Source organism: Gambusia affinis, linkage group LG10, assembly GCF_019740435.1.
Source record: "Gambusia affinis linkage group LG10, SWU_Gaff_1.0, whole genome shotgun sequence".
Classification (NCBI taxonomy): domain Eukaryota; kingdom Metazoa; phylum Chordata; class Actinopteri; order Cyprinodontiformes; family Poeciliidae; genus Gambusia; species Gambusia affinis.
In genome coordinates, this window is record NC_057877.1 from 14426239 (window position 1) to 14447140 (window position 20902).

Sequence of the window (20902 nt, forward strand, 5' to 3'; positions counted from 1 at the left end):
GGAATCCTTAAGTTTTATTTTGTATGTCTAATATACATGAAAGTACAAATTAATTGCTGCTTTTGATGGTCTGTGGTTATGTTTATCTAATAGGATTCTTCCTTGTTGGATGGGAACTTCACTTATTTCTTTTCTTCAATTTAAGTATTTTCCCCTTTTTTCCTCTATTTATATGAATTATGTTTAAAAAAAATCTGAGGCCCTTTCTAGTTGCTACACATCAATGGGTTGTTCAGCTGCGGCCCAGTTATCGATGACAGACACATTTTGCAATGAAACACTTTGGCTCACAAGTGAAAGATGTTATAGAAACCAGATCCAAGATGGTGTCCTCCATCTCTGTAATGAGCTCTGTAAATCTTATCCTGCTCCTTTACTATCCAACTGTTGCATCGAATGGATAATAAGTACAGATGGTGCCTGGCTGTAATGGAGTTTAGTGTCCGAGTTGTCATCAGTATGCATTAGGTCAAGAGAAAAGCTTCCTAATTAGATTACGGCTAAATAATACTGCATTGTAATAGCATCCACAGCTGTGGTAGATAACACTGCAAACACATCTATACTTGACTTCTGCCTTTATCTACAGTTGCAATGTTTTGCATGTAGCGCTTATAGAGTATAACATGGTTTGGGAGAAAAGGACACATTTTCAGAACAGATAATAAAATATTAGAACGCAGGCGTTTTTCAAAAAGACAAAACTGTCAGTGAGTTCCATATATTTTCATTTCATCTTCCAGTAATTGCTAAATATACCTGATGTGTGTGAGAGAACAGCAACCAATCCCTAGGTTTGAGTTGATGCATGAATTTGAAATCTACACCCTTATTTTTCAACTCCTCTTTCAAACTGAGCAACATTTCATCACTTTTTTACTTTCTGGGTATATTATTTTTATTTGGAGAAATATTTTAGGCATGTATTGAATGTGTGTGTTTTTTTGTTTTTTTTCCTGTGTGTGTTGCACAAAGGTTTGAGGTGAGTTTGCAGTAATAACTGGGATGCATTTGTGATTTGGGTGTTTTTGATTCATTCGAGGTCCTGATTAACATTTATTCTCTTTGTCTCGTTTCTTCTTTTTACCTCGTTTTATGCTGCTATTTTTAATTCATTTTCTTCTTTCACTCTACTCCCATCTTCATTTTATCTTTTCTCCTTACATTTCCATCCTCTTTCTAAATCTATTTATTCACTTCCTCTTCATCCTTTGGTTCTGTTGCTTTTTGTTTCAACCCTGCGCCTCTGCAGGTTTCTGACCAAGCGCGAGCAGCAGCTGATGCAAAGGCGACACCATGCAGAGGAGCTGCTCCAGTGGAAACAGCAACTGGATAAGGAGGAGGCGGAGGTTCGAAGGATGGAGAAAGAGGCCTTGGCTGCCTGGGACCAGAGAAGACCCCGGGAGAAGGACCATAAAACACCTGAGAGCATTGGAAAAGAGATCAGTGAAACTGGACCGCAGGCCTCTCACAACCAAAGCTTAGAGGCCAGATTTGACAGTGAGAAGGGTGAGGCTGCGCTTTCAATCAGTTTATTTCCTGGTTCTTATTGGAGGAGTTTGATTTGTATGACAACTTTGTAATTTTTTTTTTTTTTACAACTTTTCAACCCTAAAGCAGTTAGTTTATTTCCTCTATTCATTACCATAAAACAAGCTTATCTTTGATTCTGAAACAATAAATTCTGCAGCTTTGCTTAACAGTTTCAGGTGTGAATTTAGAACCCATAAATTTATTTTCTAAAATTCATATACATATCTTTAAAATTTAAATTTGTTTACTTTTCAGAGCTTGCAAGCGAGGACAATTGCTCCTCAATTACGACCGAGTCCAGTATACACACAGATGCGCCGACTTCTCAGCACCCACTCAGTGCGTCCTCAGCACAGCCAGCCTCAGTTGCTGAAACTCCTCTGGCCTCAGTTCAGAGCAGCCATCCTGCCTACACACAGGACTTTTACACTGAGTCACAGTTACCTGCTGTAGAGGTAAAAGAAATATTTTGTGGCCACACTTGTAAGTTTAAAAATGTTAAGAATGTTTTGTTCACACACACACACACACATCAGTAATTGATGCACATATTTTATCTGTAGTAAATGTCCCTCTTTCCATTCTTCCTCTTCCTGTTTGTTCTTTGCAGTCCTCTTCAGTCGAAGGCAGCCGCAGCCCTGCTGCCTCTCCATTAAACAGCAGCAGTAAGACCAAGATGCAACCCCGCTCCACCTCACGGACGCACAGTGAGGTTCTCCCTGAGGTCCTTGGAGCCGCCACAGCTATGCCGTCTGGTAAGTTACTCTTCAGAAAGAAACACATTTTAGAGATTTGGTGTTTTTTAAACTTGTCTTTAGATAAATATGGGAGAGATTAAGCACAGAGCGGACATATTGCAGCCTATTCCTGGCACCATGTTGTTGAATGTGATGTGATGCTGCCAGAAGTACATTATGCGAGCACTTTACTGATGCCTAACTGCTTCGCTCTGGGATAGGAGAGGCAAAAACTACATTTTGCTTAATGTACAACTGAAGTTTTGCTGGCTCAGTTTTGCAGTTAAATGTTTTATTCATTTAATTCACCGTCAGGCCACAAGCATAAACCTTTAAGCTGCATAATTCTCTTTGTTCATTGTGTTTATGAAAATGAACTTTACTCTCTCTCAGTAAAGAAAAGGTACACTAATACCCCCAAACATCTGTTCTAGTTTCTCTGAGCGAAATGTGATTGTTTACATCTGAATTTTCTTGTAGAAAACATTTCAGACCAGAGTGACATTGAGAGTCGTATCAAGGCACTGAGGGAAGAGCTGAAGAAACGTAAGATCATGGCCCACCAGCTGAAAAAAGAGCAGAAGAAGCGGCACCAGGAGCGCCTGAAGGCACAGGAGGCTACTCTGTTGAAGAAACTGGAGGTAAATATGTTTGAATAATCTTATATACATTTGAAATAATCTCTAACTCTTTTAATTGTTTTGGCAAATTCTTAAAAATTACACCCAATTCATTTGTGCTTTGTCCTTTTTTTTCCCTCTAAGAACTACAACAACTTTATTGAGAAAACAAAGGCGGAACTGAACAAAGAGCCAGACTCAACCCCTGAGACGACGTCACACATAAACGATTCCAACTACATTTTGGAGCAGTCATCTGTTAAACCCTCTCCACTCAGGTACAGGAACAAAATGTAGGAGCTGCCTTCAGTATAGTTTTGTATAAAATGCAACAACATACAGAATCCTGCATAAATATTTGTACTTTGTGTTGATGCTATTTTTCATGTAATCTGGTGAATTCCGACCACAACTAGTTGCACTGAAGTTTATTCAGGAATGTCTGAGTGAATGCAGACTGAAAGCAAATTTACATCATAATTTTCAGCATTGTATTTGTAAAAAACCATGTATAATCTCCTACGTCACATTAGAATGAAATATAAATGCCTTTGAAAGCCACCCTATGTACATTATATTTTAAAAAAAACATGGGATTCATTTTAATGCAAACTCCTTCCCAGGTCTGACGCAATCAAAAGCTCCACCTCTGACCGGACGCTTATCGATGCATCATTAGATCACAGTGAGTAGTTTATCGATGAGTTGCTTCCATATGAAATCTATTTAAAAAGTAGATCCTGCAATAATGCTGTTTTCCTGTTGTGGCAGATGGCATTCCTCAGCCGAACCACAGCAGAACCGCATCCAGAGATTTGCCCAAAGATTCTCCCAGTGTCGTCGTGTACAGCAGACCAGAGAGCGATCATCTATCAAAGCCTCTCTCAACATCGTTTTTCAAGCCAGAGTCTGAGGAGGAGAAGGCTTTGTCTGATCACAGATCTGACATTGAGGAAGAGTTGGATGTGGAAGTGAACTCCAGGTCTGAGGATGAACAGCCTCACCACCTTCTCAGACTCGACACTCAGGAGAACTTAACTGCATCTGAACGCCTTCCGCCTTTCGCTAAGGAGGAACATGAGCGGTCTCTGTCTGGCAGCTTAGATCAGGAAGAGCTGAAGAAACAAAACAAAATACCCGAGGCGGAGGAAGCCGTGACGTTAAATAATATTACACCCGGAGCTCCTTTTTCAGCTGTTGTCAACATGGAAGCTTCACCACATTTAAGCCGCAGCCCTTCACCCACTGAGCACCTTCTCCCCCCACACTCAGTGGGTTTCTCGCTCAATAAAGATCCACTCATAAAGGATGTTGAGGCTTCTGTTGGAACAGACGGTTACCAGGAGGACTTTGAATCAGCTAACTCTTCCCCTAGGGACGAACATATTTCTAAGCATGAGTCTCAAACCTCCATTCCCCACACAGAAACTAAGCAGTCATCCAGGGCAACCCCTCCATTTGGCCATCAAGGTGATGAAGAAGAAGAAATACCTGAGGAGATGAGTCAGCATTCTGGCATCGATGAAAAAAGCCACCATTCAGAAAAGTTACTGGAACTCCAGCAGAAGGAAGAAGATATAAAATTAGACAATAAGACAGAGTTTTCCAGCCATGCACCTGCTTCTTCTCCTCCCATGGAAGATGAAATGCCAGGTTTCCACGTTGGAGACCGGGTTCTTGTCGGAGGTGTTCAGCCGGGCACACTGAGATTTAAAGGTCTGACCAGCTTTGCCAATGGCTTCTGGGCTGGCGTGGAGTTGGACAAATCTGAGGGGAGCAACAATGGCACTTATGATGGAGTTGTTTACTTTGAATGTGAGGAATCGCACGGCATCTTTGCCCCTCCAGACAAAGTCTCCCACCTCCCAGACAAGTTTGAGCTCTATGCAGATACCACAGAAGATGAGGACTCTTTCTTTGACGACTTATCTGATAAAGGCGGGAAAAAGCACGAAAAGGTTAAAGACGGTTCTCATAAACGGGAAGATCCAGAAATGCAAAATGAACAAACATCTGACAGGGAAACTAAATCTAAAGATGAAATGGTTTTGGATGAGAACGATCAGATTCCACTCAAGACCAAAGCCCAGCTCAATTCACAGCACCAGAAAGAACCTGAGCATCAGATTTGTAACGGCAACATGAAGGACATCATTTTGGACTTTACTGATGAATCCCGCACATTCCTCATCCCGGACGAAGATAGAATGGAGGAGAAGAATGAGAAGACGACCGCCATTATTGAGAGAAACGATGTTGGTATCGAGAAGGATTTGATTCCTACGGATGGAATCAAGACTGATAAGAGAGAACAGAAGAACAAGGATCTGGTGGAGACATTCACAGATGAGCTCATCAACAACTTTATCAAAGATTCCTTTATGAAATGTGCTGAAATAAAGAGGGCTAAAGAAGAAAAGATCAAAAATGCCAACCAGTTAAATGGACCTTTGTTTGTTGAAAATAACGACGAAAAGTGGATCTCTTCAGTGGAGCAAAAAGACAACCTACCCTTCTTTCTGCCAGCTGAGAAGGAGGAGCTGTCTTCTCCTGAACTGTGCAACAGATCAGTGAGTGTGTTTCTGAAACTTGTTTAAGAAGCATTTTAAAACACTTGAAGTAAATCTCAAATAACCTGCGATGATGTAAGTTTTGGATAATGACCTCTGGCAAATCAGTGAGAAAACACAGCTGGGATATGACTTCTAGTTCTGGCAAATAGAAGTTGTTTATTTGAGCTGGAGGTTTTTTAATGTGTACAGTCAAAGTCCAGCCTTGTGTTGACGGACTATTGATACGCTGGTAAAACTGAAAGTTGTTTTATCTTTGGAAGCAGAAAGCACAGTAACGATTAAACTGTAAAAGTATCAAATACATGGATATGATTGGACCAGTGCTGACCTGTTACTTGTGCTTACAAAAAATCTTTGATATTCTCTAATTTGAAAGTATTTTCTTCCCCCCAGGAGAGTCCAGTGTTTGGCCCCAGTGGTCAAGAGAAGCTTGCTAAGCGTCTGGCTGAGCTGGAGCTGAGTCGTGAGCTGCTGGAGGATGTCGGTGATGATCAGGACTGGTTCGATGAGGACTTTGGGCTCAGCTCACGGAGACAGCAGCAGAGACTCAAACAGAAAGAAGAGCTGGGAGGTGAACTTGGGAGGTCAGCCTCATCGTCAGGGCCGCACATGGGGGGGATGGTTTCATCGTTAGGTGGGGAATCACAGGTGAAGACCCCACCGAGACCTGAGCTACCCCTCCCCTTACCTCCCAAACTACCTGAGCAGCCCGCCATGGTTGTGCCCCACTCGGCCACAGAGGTGGAGAAAATGGTCCATTCTGCCACAAAGGAGATCTGGGAGACCTTTGACCTGGGAAGGGAGGGGTCTCTTATCCTTGAACATCTTCCAAAGCCGACGCCTTCTCTGGAGTATTTAGGTAAAGAGTCCAGCAGCCAGGACCAGGAAGCCCTGTCCATCAGCAGCTACAAAAAGGTAAAACTAACACTAAGTTTATTTTAAAAAGTCTCCTGCTTAGTACAGCTCAGAATTATTCCTGTTCATAGCAGATGTTTACTAATTTACTAATGAGTCCGTAAAGAATAGTGTTTTGGATTGGCCCTGCCAGAGTTGTGATTTGGATCTCTTCAATAATCTGTGAACGGAGCTAAATGTTAGTCACATTAAAGAGACTTTCCAACTTCAAAGACTCACCACCAAAAATAGTCAAAATACCAATGGAAGCATGCAAAAGTTGGTCACCAATTATAATGAAGGTTGGCTTGCAGTAGTGACAGTAAAGATTTTTCCATATAATTTTTTTCTATGTTGGTACCCCTTTTATACATTTCCATTATATTTTGAGAGTTGAAGCTTTATGAAGCGCACTCTTGGAAATGGCCCACGACTTTTAAAAACAAATTGTGCAAAAGCAACTACATGGATCGGTGTGGGATCATATAAAATCAAACAACAGGAACCAGGAGTTCAGCGTAATTAGGAACTCTGATCAAGATCATTTAAAGCAACCTTTAAATGATCTGGTGGATCCAGGAATTACATGCCTCTCTCTTTGGGTAATTAAAATAATAGCAGCTGAGCCACTTTAAGGTTCACTGGAGTTTTAGTGACACATTTAAGCGTCTTTATCTGGTCATTTCTTTTCCGTAGGCTGTATATGACCTGACATGGGAGATACTGAAGGAGATTTTTGCTGAAGACCCAAATACTGATCAGCCTCAGTGGGTCAAACCACGCCAAGTCAAGTCCTCCTCCATTCACAGAGTCAAGACATCTGGAGACATCAACAAAATTCAGGTAAAGTTCTGCAGCAGATACCAAATATCCTGTGTGACTTTTCAATACAAGATTGTTTAATTAGACCACTTTAGGACCCATATTAGTGTTTATAAGTAATAACACACTTTATCATGCATTAATTCTGATCTATTGTAAATGGGTTTGTTTTTTTTTCCTTTTTTAATAATGAGTGATCTGTCGGAGGTGAGCTATACTACTGTATTGCTTATGCAGCCTTTTGCACAGCACCAAACCACAGCACCACCCAGTCTGACTTTTCATATATTTTGAGTGACACTTATTTTGATCTATTTTTTGCTTATTTTGCAGTTTGAGACTTTTAGACCTGAGGTAACCTAAGACGATTTTTATTCCCACTTTATTATGCTGCACAGGAATTTGTCACAGAAGAAGTGTTGAAACTGTACGGTCTGAGACAAGATGAGAATCAAAAGACTGACTGGCAGAAAATGCTCAAATTTGGCAGGAAGAAGCGGGACAGAGTCGATCACATACTGGTAGGACCTAAATATTTTACATTTCTGTGTTGTTTGAAATTGTGGGTGTTTGAAACATAAAATATTACATTCAATTTAAAAAGCCTTTTTATGTTCTGCTCTGGGTTGAAACCAGTTTGCCTCTCATGTGTTGTTAATTTAACTTCTTAAAAGTGTCTCTAAAAAGGATTACCTATTTTATGTTTTGCTATTTTGTACAAATTTAAATTTGATATCAAAATGTTTCTAAATTTAAAAGTAGAGCCTTTAATCCTTATTGATTAAGTTAAATTGTGGAACATAATTTGGTCACAAACTTTTTCTTCATTGTTTGAAATCGTTGTACTGCTGTTATGCAAATTAGTGAAATAGTTATGCTTCCATCAGCAGCTTTTCAACTTGTTCAGAAGACAGGCCAAAGCTTTTGTTTAAACCTTTTCACACTCAGCTCTAAAAGGGGAAAAGTGGCAAAAAATGTTTTATTATTGACAGCATTTTGTAAGCTCAGCAGTTGAATTAAAAATGAAGGAAGCTTATGTTCTGGTTTTCCCTCTTCGTCTTTCAAGTTGAGCCTGTTTTTGTCTGTCAGGTCCAGGAGCTCCACGAGGAAGAGGCCCAGTGGGTGAACTACGACGAGGACGAACTGTTTGTCAAGATTCAGCTGGCAGACAGCATCTTTGAGGCTTTGCTGAAGGACACTGTAAACACTTTCACACTAATTTCTGACAAGAGAGCCAAAAGAGGAGCTCTCTCCTGACCGCCTGGATTTTAAAACATGACTTCCTGCTCAGTCCTGGTGTCTCCTCGCCACTGTGAAATTCAAACCTAACTCTAAGACTTCATCTGATCATCTTCCAATAGGAACTCTCTGCTCAGCTGTTTTCTTACTGCTGCGCAGACTGCGACTGTAGCTTTTACTTGCTGAATTTTCCTCAACTGTAGTTTTTGGTTTAATTTGTTTCACACACAGAATGCCTCTTAAGCAACCCCTGCCTTCCTAAACCACAGAGCCACCCAGTCTCAGTTCTCACCTCATTAACTGGTCATTTTATTCCTCCCAGTTCAGATTAATTGGGGTGGACTGTGCCATGAGAAACTCCATGAGTGCTGCTAAAGTGGTTGTTCCACCGTGGATCTAAATGTACTCTCCACGTAGAAGAACTATGCATTAACTGAACTTGTGTGGAATATAAGAAAAAAAAAATAGCAATAGATTAATAATTGAATTAATAAAATTGCATAGCGCAGTCGGTTATTTGATGATAAGCTTTGGTTTTTCAAGTCCATATGAAAGTATTTGTCTGAATATTGTGGGAAGTTTTGATCTGCACTGCTCCCACTGTAGTGTAATTTACTCCATGCCTGGACTTGGGCAAAACCAGCACATGCTCAGTTGCACTGAAGACAGCAGAAAATGGTTGGAAGGTTTTAGAGTTACGGTAAAAACAGTGCAACACACCACGGATGTGAAAACCCTTACACGTCTCCGATCAGACTGCATTGTTTTGGCACATTAAAAAAACAAAACAAAAAAACAATCTGATCTATTAAGTGTTTTTTGCCTTCTTAATTATTTATTTTAAGGAAATGCTTGATTGGTGGAGAAAACGAAATCTGAAATGTAAATGGTTGTCAACATGCAGAGAGGACATATTTTTAACGTTGTATAAAGAGAATCTAAAGTTGTTGTTGAAGCACAATTGAAAATGTGAATGTGAATATAGCAATACATTATGTTAGAGGAACCAGAAGAAGAACGGAGAGAAACTGTTTTAATCCTTGAAGCTGTAATGTTACTAATTAACTAAGGCTGTCTGACTGACTGCTGTCCAGTTACTTAGTGCAATCACTGTGCCCCACCTTCATACTGGATGTAAATATTTGGTGTGGATTTCGACCTTGAATGAAAATGCCTCTCTATGGAGTCTTTTTTGCTTTATTATAATAGGTTTTTGTGGAAGTTAATAAAGCTGTAAAATATGCAAGTGGGACACAGACGACTGGCAGCAGGCTTGACTTGATAATTGATCAATTATGGAGGAGTACTGAAATGCTGGATATGTGAACCTTTCTTCTTCCTTCAGCCGATTTGTTTTCTCCAAACATAGAGAAACCTCTCCCGCCACAAATAACTTGTGATTTTGTAGCATCATGTGTTTTCCTGCAAAATTACTGCATCTCCGGACGAGCCTTATAAAGCACCCTGTTTGTTTGCTCAGAGAAAATTCTCCATTTTCCATTTAAGTGCCTCCTTGCGTTTAGTACTCTGTGTGTTGATCCCTCAACATCCTCTGGACCTGTTTTCTTTGAATGTGTCGTTTCTCATCTGTATTCTACCATTTTTGCTAAAGAAACCTCCAAATGCTCTTCCTAGTTTCCCGTCCTAAACGTTCTGCCTTACCAAGAACATTTTTCATATCCCTGTCATTCCCCTGCGCCTCAACATGAGCCAAGCGCGCGATCTGAGGAAGCCTAAAAGTCGCCGTCTTTTTGTCGACTCACTCTTACTGACGTAACTTAAGAAATGAGCCGACAGTCCACTCATGAGTGACTCCAAACAACAGCACGAGTCGCTGCGCTGATGCCTCTGAGCACATCCAAGGGCTTATTTGTATTCTCCGGCTTTGATCAAACAAAACTCTGTACAGGCTGTGTGTGGCGTGTGATGCAGAGCTCTCTAATCCTCATTGACTGTTTAGAGTGGAAGTGACCTTAAACTGAGTTTTCTATCTTTTTTTATTTTATTTTTTTTGTTCAATTGGTGTATAGTTAATGTATTAAAAAGACCAAAACCGTTTGATACCAGAATTGCCATGCTGTAAAGGTCCTTATCTGCTCTAAAGGAATGTTATTTAATTTTGACACCTGCAGGATGTTCTGGAAAACCCTGGAATTGTCCCTTTTAATTGATTGTGTTTGGGATGAAGTTAATTTCCCGTCTGTATCTATGCAGTATTTGGTCATCTTCAGTAGTTTTGATGTACAAACCAAGCAGATTTTAAACCCCTGATGAAGTTGTAGCGTCTGTTTTGGTCTGAGGTCAGTTTTCTTCATAACAATGTCGCTTTAACCCTTAGAAAATGAAATTGGTTTCACAACAGTAAAAATAAAAACAATTACATTGATTCAACATATTTATCACAGTGACTTAGCATAGTTCCTCCCCCCCCGCCCTACCTTTGGAAATGTTTGTGAATATTTGTAATGTCTTGCAAGACGCTGATGGGTGTAAATATTCTATCGATCCAGTTTGACCCACTGTTACTGTAACCTGAACGAGTGTTGTAAAATACTGTTTACTTTGCAAATATGTACATAGTATATATTTGTTAACTAAATAAAATTTGGAAGTGTAAATAAAGCTTTCACTGGTTTCTACATGAACCAGTCGTGCCGTCGTGTTTTCTGCTGGGTGCAAAAGTAATTACCTCAAGTTCTCTCAGTGCCGACAGCCAGCGCAGGGCTTTCCCCTCCATGTTTACTTTCGCAACTTAAGTCGGATGTTGTAGTTTGTCTGCTGGTTTCTGTAAAACCCAGGATTATATGTTGTCATTGTGGCATTATACCGAGTTGTTTTAAAACCACATAACAGATCATCTTATGTGGAAATGGAGCATCAGTTAGTTGAGTTAAGCGTTATAAATGGATTTTATTTAAGTTTCCCCTTTTTGTGTGAGACAATGAACATGTTATATTTTTTCTTTCTAAATTAAAATTGCATTTCACTGACAAACATCAAGTGTCTTTTTATGGTACAGTATGGATACTACAAGTACGTTTGCTGCAGGAGTTTGTCTAAGCTTGAGTTAATACTTTAAAATTGGGTTTGTATAAAGAAAAAATAAGATTTTAAAATGAACCCTGCTGTGTTGTGTACATGTGAAAGCAGACTGAACTGAATTAGCTGATATGCAGTTCAAACTGCACAGCTGTAAATAGATTGAAACTGGCTTTAAAATAATGAAAACTATCTTTTTTTTTTTTTTTTTTTAATGAAAACCAGCAAAAACTACATTTTGGCATCTTACACAACCTTAGGCAGAAGCTAGCATGAAAACGTCAACATATCCCAAGGTCAAACCCAGTCTGAGTTTTTCTGTATGAACCTTGGAGCGTTGAAAACTTTGTTTGGGATTTCAAAACCTGTGGAGAAAAGTTATTGAAATTATCTAATGTCTTTCCAGTTTCTCAGGCATAGAAGGAGACACTGGCACAGGCTGGCATTTATGCAAGAACCAGTAATGGTCGAGCCTCTTCATTAACTTGAACTTCTCCAAATATGTAAATCAACATTCTTGAGGTTCGCCTTACACCTCTCTGCCTCCACAGGGGTTTGAGATTTCACTGGTTCTGGCTCATTTTGAACTCCATGTTGTTTTTCTTGTCTGGTACGTAGTTTCATGTTTATATTTCTGAAGAGAGAGCGACACGGGAACTTGGTTATTTGAGATGTACTAGTGGTATGACTTCCTCCTTGTGCAATTCTTTGCATCATTTGTGTTGGGTAGAATGAGTGACAGTGTTTTGTCTGAGTAATTGTGGTGATATTGATCTCTGTGACATGATACTCATGCAAATCAACCAGGGGGGTCCAAGAGTCCCACGTGTTCAACAGCAGTTCTTGGTCACGGACATTTTGCCACACTGTTTCACATTTTTATAATATGCATTTTTACATTGCTTGTTTTTCCTGTTTTCATCGTGGGTCTGGCACAAATGGCACAGGGTGGAAAGAGACCAAGATTTAAAGAAAAAATATATATATGTTAGCTGTTTGAACAGGTTTTCTGTTGCTTTGTTGAATGCACTGCAAATGTTTTCCAGGTATTTCTGATAATTTAGTACATTAAATTATCAGAAGAAGGTTAAGATCAACCCAAAATAAACATCTTGTCCAGATTACTAATGCACCAGCACAGACGTATACAAAAGCTTAGGATTTATTGAGTTTTGTTAACTTCTGCAATAAATTGCGTTCCATCTGAGTAAACTTAATAGCAACATAAAGTCATGCGAATTGGTAGCATGAAAACTGAATTTCTGTGTGTCAAGAAAAGTGTTCAAACCTTTTAGTTTAACAATACATGCAGGTATTTTGTGCTATTGGTTTCCTACTCTTAGTCACCGAGCACCTGAAACAGATTCTTGGGTAAAACATGTTATTTTTAATAATAATAATAATAACAAAATCTGCTGCGACGTCAGTCTTTACAGTGTGCTTCCTGTGTGCGTGAAGCACTGTGTTTCTTCCACGTCGGTTTCACAGCGCCTTCACCTCATAGTTTATCTCCGTTTTATCAGAGACGAGTGGAAGGGGAGAGCTTGTGTCTGCTGCGCTGTGGGTTTTGGCACTTCGCTCGGCAGTGGGAGGGCCCACTCAGGGTTCTGACCTTAAACAAACAGTGGGCAGAACAAGTTGAGTGAAGTTTGGGACAGTGGTTCAGAGACTGTCGCAGCTCAGACTCGCGGCTAGCGGTGCAGCTGTTGCTCGGATGGGGAAGATGGCGCGGCGCTGCGGCCGTGCCACGTCTCGGTTTAGTGCAGAACACGAGAGTCCTGTCAGCATGACAGCGGCTGCAGCCTTTTTCATCTGCTTGTGTCTCGCTTTTCCTCCCGCCGCCGAGGCCGGACTGTACACGGCTTCAGACCAGATCGTGCTCTTGTCAGAGCAGAATGTGGGCTCGGTTCTGGTTAACTCCTCCGCTGCTATGGTCGTGGAGTTTTACGCTTCGTGGTGCGGACACTGCATCTCATTTTCTCCCACTTATAAAAAGCTGGCCAGAGACATCAAAGGTGGGTCTGCTGCTTGTTTCACCCGGATGCACAGAATGTTTACACAATTATATTATTCTGACTGCCTGGTGTAATGGGCTAATGAGCTTTCATGTAACTTTTTCCTAAATAGTTTTTAGTAGTAAGTGCACAAAATTAAACTAGACATACTTTGGGATATTAAATGAACGAACATTAATGCAATCCTGTTTAGATGTCGAAAATACTATTAGAATACAAATAATGTTCTACATTTACCTACAGGGTGATACAAAGCCAGCCGAAGGTATATGCGGAATAGGAGGCTGTTTGCGATCCCTTTATCAACAGGGGGCAATTAGACATTTTTCTACACAGCATGTTAAAAATGTGCACACTTTTAACATGCTGTGTAGAAAAATTAAGTGCAGTGCAGACATAGCAGCGGTTTATGTAATAGTATTCTCACAAATCAATACAAAATTAGAGTTGGCAGTTTTCTTTTTTTAAGGTGGTAAATGTCCATTTTGATCCTGGAACAGCTTCGATTACTGAATAGCTTCTACTTGATTCATACTAAATAGAAGCACATAGAAAGTTAGGTCTATGTACCAGAAGTAAGATATTAACTGCTCACAACTTCACCATACAACTCCATTTAAAAGAAAAAAAAAGTGGACCCTGGTTCTTGAGAACTGGGGTTTGAGATTAAGTGTTGATTATCTTTCAGTCATTTCTTAACTTCTCCATGCACAAGCCAAAAAAGAAAAACACTTCTGAAAAAATAACACAAGAAATAGATCAACAATATGTAAATTCTTGTCAATGGCAAGAAAAATCTTGTTTTGACTCTTAGATTTAAAAAACAACAACAATGATTCAGCACAAGGTGATATAAAGATGGTGTGTTGGCTGTTGGATGATGAGGTTAACTTGAAGTAAATCACATTCTGCTTGTGGTTCATTCAGCCATGGCCCTTGGCAATGAGGTGGATACTATAAAAGCAGTAAACTAAAAGCAGAGGCAGGCCAAAGTTAAATGAGATCCTGAGTTAAATGATATATATATATATATATAGTACAGACCAAAAGTTTGGACACACTTTCTAATTGAATTCAATGAGAAGGTGTGTCCAAACGTTTGGTCTGTACTATATATTTGATATGTCTCTGTCATATGTGAAGATATGTGTACAACTTTTGTCAGCAAGTCCAGGGAGAATTTAGTTTATCTTTGCCTTAAGTAGCAGCAGCAAATTTTTCTTATTTCATGTATCGGCTCTGCTGTTGGTCATTTTGTTCCTAAGCAACGACTCCCATGTCCTTGAAATAGAAAGTTGACAATGTTTCTTTCAGCTCCCAACTTTACCATTTGGATAATGACCTTCTCTGCTGCTTCAGATTTCTTATTGAGAAGATTCTTTCAAGTGTATTTTTAGTCAGATAAGCTATTGGAAAGTTTCAGTGAACTATTTAGTGTTAAAAATGCATAATTCATTCTTTCAGTCTTTCTTTGGACTGGATTTTCTTCTACCAGCATGGCATCTGCTGGTGCAGCAAGCTGTTGTTGTCTGTCTGTTAAGTAGAGCATGTGATCTAATTAAATAGTTTTTATTCTGGGCTCTATTGTGGCTCTAAATAACATCCTGTCAGGACTGTTTCTGTAGCTCATTTACAGAAGAGTGAGAGCAAATAATAATAGAATTACAGTAAAGGATAAAGAATCTGATGAGGCTGGAGTTAGTGTGTTGTCACTGACAACTTGGTTTGTAGGAATGAATATTGACATGTAGGCATTATTAAATATCTGAATGTTATCCTACTACTTTACATTGTTTTACTATTTGGCTACATTTATGTCAATGTATAAAGTAGAAAATATATTGCTAGACCAATGTTCAGGCTAATGTTACCAATGTGCTGGTTATTGATACAGTCTTTCATTCATTTGGCTCAGACGCAAAAATAAAAAAAAGTTACTACATCATTTGACTTTTTTTTTAGTCAAAGTCGATACACTAAAACTAAAATGGAAATGGTTAAACACATTTTAGGAAAAACTTTATGCTGACAAAGTCCTCCAGTCAGCTTTAGGTCCTGACTCCATCTGTGTTTTCTCCTCATACCTCCAACTTTGGATTGATTCTTTACCTAACACAGAGAGATTTTCTTTCTGTCCACACTCCAGTGTTATGCAGAAATCTGGGTGGAAGTAGGATTTCTCACTCATCCATCTGTTGTCTGCATTTCCAAAAAGCAGCCTTGCATCCGTTTGACATATCCCCCCTCTCTAAAAGTCATTTATTAATCAGGAAAAAAAAACAAAAAAACTTGCAAATGCTGTTCCAGACAACATATCATCACCAATATATGATAATGGGGTTTCCTTTCTAGAGAGATGTGGCTCCAGTGCTTATTCTTACATAAGAAAAGTGCACTTTAAGGTCATTTGCCCTGAAAAAGAGCAGAGAAACCTGATTGTGATCTTCTGAGTTATTTATTTCTGACATTTTATCTGAAGTTTTATAGTGTAAGCTATGTTTTCATGCATTTAGTACTTTTTTTTTTTTCAAATGTAGGAAGTGTGGAAAGGTCAGTTGCACTCAGTGATTGGATCATTTCTCAGCATGTCTTATCAGCTCCTGTGCAAACGTACAGAGTCAACACTGCACAGTGACTCCGCACTAAATGTTTACTGTTCCTCTCTCATTTTCTGTCTCTTGTTCAGAGTGGAAACCAGCAGTGAACATGGCTGCTATAGACTGTGCTGCTGACGAAAATGTAGAAATTTGCACGAAGTACAAAATCAGAGGATATCCCACCATAAAGGTATTTAAACTGCCAGCACACAGCCACACAAAGTGCTTCTTTACTTGGTTTATTTTTTGTTTTTTTTAGTAAAACTACAATCATGTCTGGTTTGCAGAAGTATACAGAACCCATGCGAGACGTCAATACATCTTGTTTTTATTTATGTATTCATCTAAGACTCACAAAACACCATACAATACAACTATTGTAACTAAAGGCGTTAAGGAACAAAATGTCTACAGAGGATCAGAGCAAAAGGAGTAAGACGCTTCCAGCAGGTGTGTCTGTTCCAAGAGATGCAAAAGATGCAGAATGTTGGATGCATGGAGGATTAGAGAAAATTAAAAAAGTCAACCAACCAGATGTAAAATTAATCAAAGCTAAAAAAAAAAAAAAAAAAAAAAAAAAAAAACAGAAAAAACAACTGCAGAATTGGTTGTATAAATACAAACATAAAGACCTGAATTAATCATTGGCACCTTTTAAATGATAGAATACCCAGTTAGAGCTACGTTCAAAATTTAAGGAAAATTTGATAAATTATTTTAAAATGAAAAAAGCAGATCTACAAGAGAAGCAGTCAGTCGAAAAAACTAGCTTACTGGCATTTCCTGCATTTGTGTCTTGCTGTGATATGATGCATTATTTTGGTACTAAAGTATTTAGAATGCCTCAGTACATTTCCTTTTTGTTTTTCAAAGCAGTCATAAAATCATTAATTTCCACATTTAGTTTTTTACTTTCTTGTGAGCTCCCCTTTTTAAACATTCATGTCTTGAATTTTCCAGATTTTCTCTGCAAATAATCTGCATTCCACATCATTTTAGAAAATATTTTTTATATCAGATACAGAAAGTGTGTAGTTTTTATTTTTCTGTATTGTTAGGATTTTTGGGGGATATTTATTGTCATATCTCTTGGACAGATAGTGCTCTGTTGATTATCTTTACAGTCTTACTTGAGAAATGAGAGACAGTTGTGTGGTGATTAGGATCAGATTGTTTATGCAGGATTTACAGATTTGTGGTGATTTGGAACAGAAACAGTCCCACCTGCAGCAGTGTGTTATAAAGCCTCTGCTCTGCGTTGTCCAGTGAAAACCAATGAAACAAAGAAGTCCTGTTTGTGCTCACGGTGCAGCTTTAACATCTGCGACTCATTTTAAGCAGGAGGGATTTGGGGGTCAAGGCAGGCAGCGGGAGAAGCCCCTCCTCCTTTGTAAAACTTCAGCTAGGATCTCTTGTGGTCACATGCGAGGGTCGTCTAATCTGCTCTAACTTTTTTTCAACTTCACAGTTCTTCCATGTCAACTCATCTGCAAATTCATTAGGGAAGCCCTACAGAGGTACCTGTACTCACACTGAAACAAATAAAGGAGCATTTCTTTGAATCTACTTTTAACCTTGAATAGTCCATTACATATTGTATAAGTACCATATTAAGATAAAACAGATTAGCCTTTACATGTTTTTGTATTATGTGCAGTATTTATGATATTGTCGCCTAACAGGAGAGTCGTTTGTTAGTCTTTTTGTTCAGGGAGTCTCCTCTGTGTCTCAGTGAATTATAATCCAGCTGGAGTGCCTGCAGAAAACCTTCACGGCTTGTCGATTTCAGGTTTTTCCCGTGATGTTCAAGAACTCCGCCACATGATCATAGACAGTCTGGAGTCTCCTGGTGATCCCTGGCCCCCCGCCTGCCCCCCGCTGGAGCCCACCAGGTAAGGAAAAACAGTGTTTTTCTTTGGCCTACATGCAAAATGTAGGCCATTTTGCATGATAGAAACCTAACATCACTTACAGGTGTACCTTAATAATGACATCAAAGCATGTTCAACAATATCAAGCATCTCCAGTTGCTGTTAACTTTGTGGTTTCTTTTTGAAACAACTGCGTGACAATAATAACAAAAGAGAGGAAAACATATGTCAGACATGGTTGTATAATTTCTCCATTTTATCATTCTCAACTTTATTTTCTATATATTTTGTTTTATTATTATTATTTTTAAGCTACAGAAACCAGACTTCCCCTTTTTATATTTTATATTTATTACTGCCAGACCTAGTTTGCTAAAACCATAGAAAAACCATGACACATGATTTTGTCGTTTATCTTTAAAAATAAATTTTACGGTCTTGAGAGTTGGAATAAGCTAGAAGTCGATCAACAAGTTTCCTCTCAGCAGAGTTTTCGTTTGTTTATTTCTGCTACAAAGGCCCCCTGCCCTGCCTGGACACTCTTCTGCACAAATACAGACACAAGCCCTGCAGCCTGTGTGCAGCTCATTGTGACGATTCAGCAGGAAAACCAAGCAGGAAGTGGAGTTTATTTCTGTTCTGTCCATTAACGAGAAACATCATTGCTCCATCTTTGTTTTCTCTTTCTGGATTTGAGCTGACTTAGTGTCTGATGTTTTCCTCAAAGGGACATTTGTTCATAGCAGGCCTCAAGACACTGTTTCCTTTCTCAGTGACTGTTGTGTGAGGATGTGGCAGTAAGAAAAGGGTTTTTACAAGATATGTGACTGAATCACATACAGTGCACAGGTACATGTGGAGCTGATCAGAAACCCTTCAGGGTTTTAGCCGTGATGTTATCGGTGTATTTTACTGACGACCAGATCTCTTTTGTTTTCTCTGTTTTTCTCAGCGAAGCAGAGATCGACAACTTCTTTGAAACCAACACGGTTCAACACCTGGCCTTAATCTTTGAAAATGAAAAGTCCTACGTTGGCAGAGAGGTAACAAATTGTGATGAATCGATTTAGTTTTGAGCTCATGAACATGTGTTATGCAGAGAAATGAATCATTAAACCACTTGTTCTTCAATGAATCATATATAGGCATAAATATTATGGTAATTTTGAATCTTTAAGGCGCATTTGAACTTGTCTTTTTCAGTGTGGTATAATTATTGAAATTCAATAATTTTTCTAAAACTACAAATGACAAATTAAAATTTTCTCTTTGCCCACCAAGATCTAAATCATACTTCCAGCCTCATTTACCTCCACTAACCTTTTTGGTTATATGTTTTATTGCAAGTTGCAAAAAATCCACATGATTTGTGCACCCATGAATATTTTTTGTAGAAATAATTTAAAGTTGCTGGTTTCCTGCCGTTGATCTGGTTTTTGAGGAGAATCCAGACATTTTAAACGGAGTCGAGGATTTAACCTTTTGTACACTTTGTCCTTCTAAAACCATATTTGATATCTGTTTTGGATATTTGCTGCCCCTGCTGCTGCATTGCATAAAGTATACAAATGAAGGACTGCATAACAATGTTTCCATATATAATTGAAACCCGTACAGCAGTGGGATTTCTAACAAAAACAAAACAAAACAAATTGATACATCAAGTCAGAAATGTCCTTATAGATACTAAGTCTGCGTTTTTCCTGCAACTTGCTAAGGTACATTTTAGAAAAAATTCTAAATTAATTCAAACTGGTTCATTCAATTATTATTTTTTTGAAAGTCTTTGCAATTATTTTCTGTATGTGTCCATTAATAGCAGCAACAAGAACAGCTCAAATAAATCACAAATATTCCTGAGCTAATACAATACAATATAACTGCATGTAAATAAAAACTAATTCAGTGCATGTGTTGTATACTTCAGGTGACCCTTGACCTGCTGCAGTTTGAGAACATTACTGTGAGGAGGGTTCTGAACACGGAGAAGCGTCTGGTGTCCAAACTGGGAGTGACAGAGTTTCCCTCCTGCTACCTCTACTATCCAGATGGGAGGTTCCAGAGACTCGTGGTGTAAGTGTTTGTGCAGAGTTCCTTTTACGCAACATGCTGTTTTGTAATCACGTTGGACCTCAGTTTACCTGACAGGGTCTAGTGTCATTGTGAGCCTACATGAAGCACAGTGCACATTGTGGCTAAAACACACATTTGATTCTGTCCTTTAGTCCTCAGCAAGCTCAACAATCTTACTAAATGCATCTCATTTCTGCTTCTATGTAACAAAATGTCATGAATGTATTAAACAATACATTTGAATAGCCTTTTTTAAGCCATTTTTAAAAATTGAATAGTGAAACTGAACAACTTGGTTCCTGCACATGTGCAACATGAAACCATTTAAGGATTTTTCAAATATTTAAGAAGAACGTCAGCAGAAGTATATTTGTCCAAAACATTTTGGAGAAAATCTACTCAACTTTTAACCAGAATTATTGGCATCTTTTAGCTTTATATCCGAGAGTAATTTATAACTAAAAGCAGGCCAGTGATAACGCTGGAGGAGTTGAAGAGGAAACTCTGCAGGGAGAATCCGGTAACTGGAAACAATCAAATCAGGCTTTCAGAAGAATTTTAAAAAAGGTTCATGTTTCTCATGTTTCTCATGTTTCTCATGTTTCTCATGTGCAGTTTGCTGCAGAAAATGTAGGACACACAACAAATATGTGGAAGAAGGTAATCAGGGACGACGAGACTAAAAACAATGTTTTTCTTTGGCCTACATGTTCTTTGCATGATAGAAACCTAGCATCACTTACAAGTCTTTTATTAGAGATTAGGAAAGACTTGAAACTGGCCTAGTTCACCTTCTATAAAGACAACGTCACTAAATTCAGCCACTGGATCAAATCCTATTCATGTGATGCAATGTCTTGGATAGAAATATTCTTCCCTAATCTCTTGA

At 38.9% G+C, this 20902-nt stretch overlaps 2 protein-coding genes across 3 annotated transcripts in view; both read left to right on the top strand.

The window, feature by feature from the left end:
• Positions 1-11063, top strand: part of cep350 (centrosomal protein 350) — a 33150-nt gene extending 22087 nt beyond the window's left edge. For both annotated transcript variants that reach the window (XM_044129183.1, XM_044129184.1), the window contains 11 exons: positions 1253-1509; positions 1789-1988; positions 2144-2288; positions 2751-2911; positions 3035-3168; positions 3514-3575; positions 3662-5460; positions 5857-6378; positions 7054-7200; positions 7578-7700; positions 8269-11063. In XM_044129183.1, coding sequence (XP_043985118.1) covers positions 1253-1509; positions 1789-1988; positions 2144-2288; positions 2751-2911; positions 3035-3168; positions 3514-3575; positions 3662-5460; positions 5857-6378; positions 7054-7200; positions 7578-7700; positions 8269-8436 — 3718 coding nt within the window. In that variant the 3' untranslated portion in view covers positions 8437-11063. The remainder of the gene's footprint in view (positions 1-1252; positions 1510-1788; positions 1989-2143; positions 2289-2750; positions 2912-3034; positions 3169-3513; positions 3576-3661; positions 5461-5856; positions 6379-7053; positions 7201-7577; positions 7701-8268) is intronic.
• A 1861-nt stretch (positions 11064-12924) lies between these two features.
• qsox1 (quiescin Q6 sulfhydryl oxidase 1) overlaps positions 12925-20902 on the top strand; it is a 29859-nt gene continuing 21881 nt past the window's right edge. Inside the window, exons 1-6 of the mRNA XM_044129356.1 lie at positions 12925-13472; positions 16159-16259; positions 17538-17586; positions 17859-17961; positions 18893-18983; positions 19868-20013. Of these exons, the coding sequence (XP_043985291.1) occupies positions 13172-13472; positions 16159-16259; positions 17538-17586; positions 17859-17961; positions 18893-18983; positions 19868-20013 (791 nt within the window). The 5' untranslated portion in view covers positions 12925-13171. The remainder of the gene's footprint in view (positions 13473-16158; positions 16260-17537; positions 17587-17858; positions 17962-18892; positions 18984-19867; positions 20014-20902) is intronic.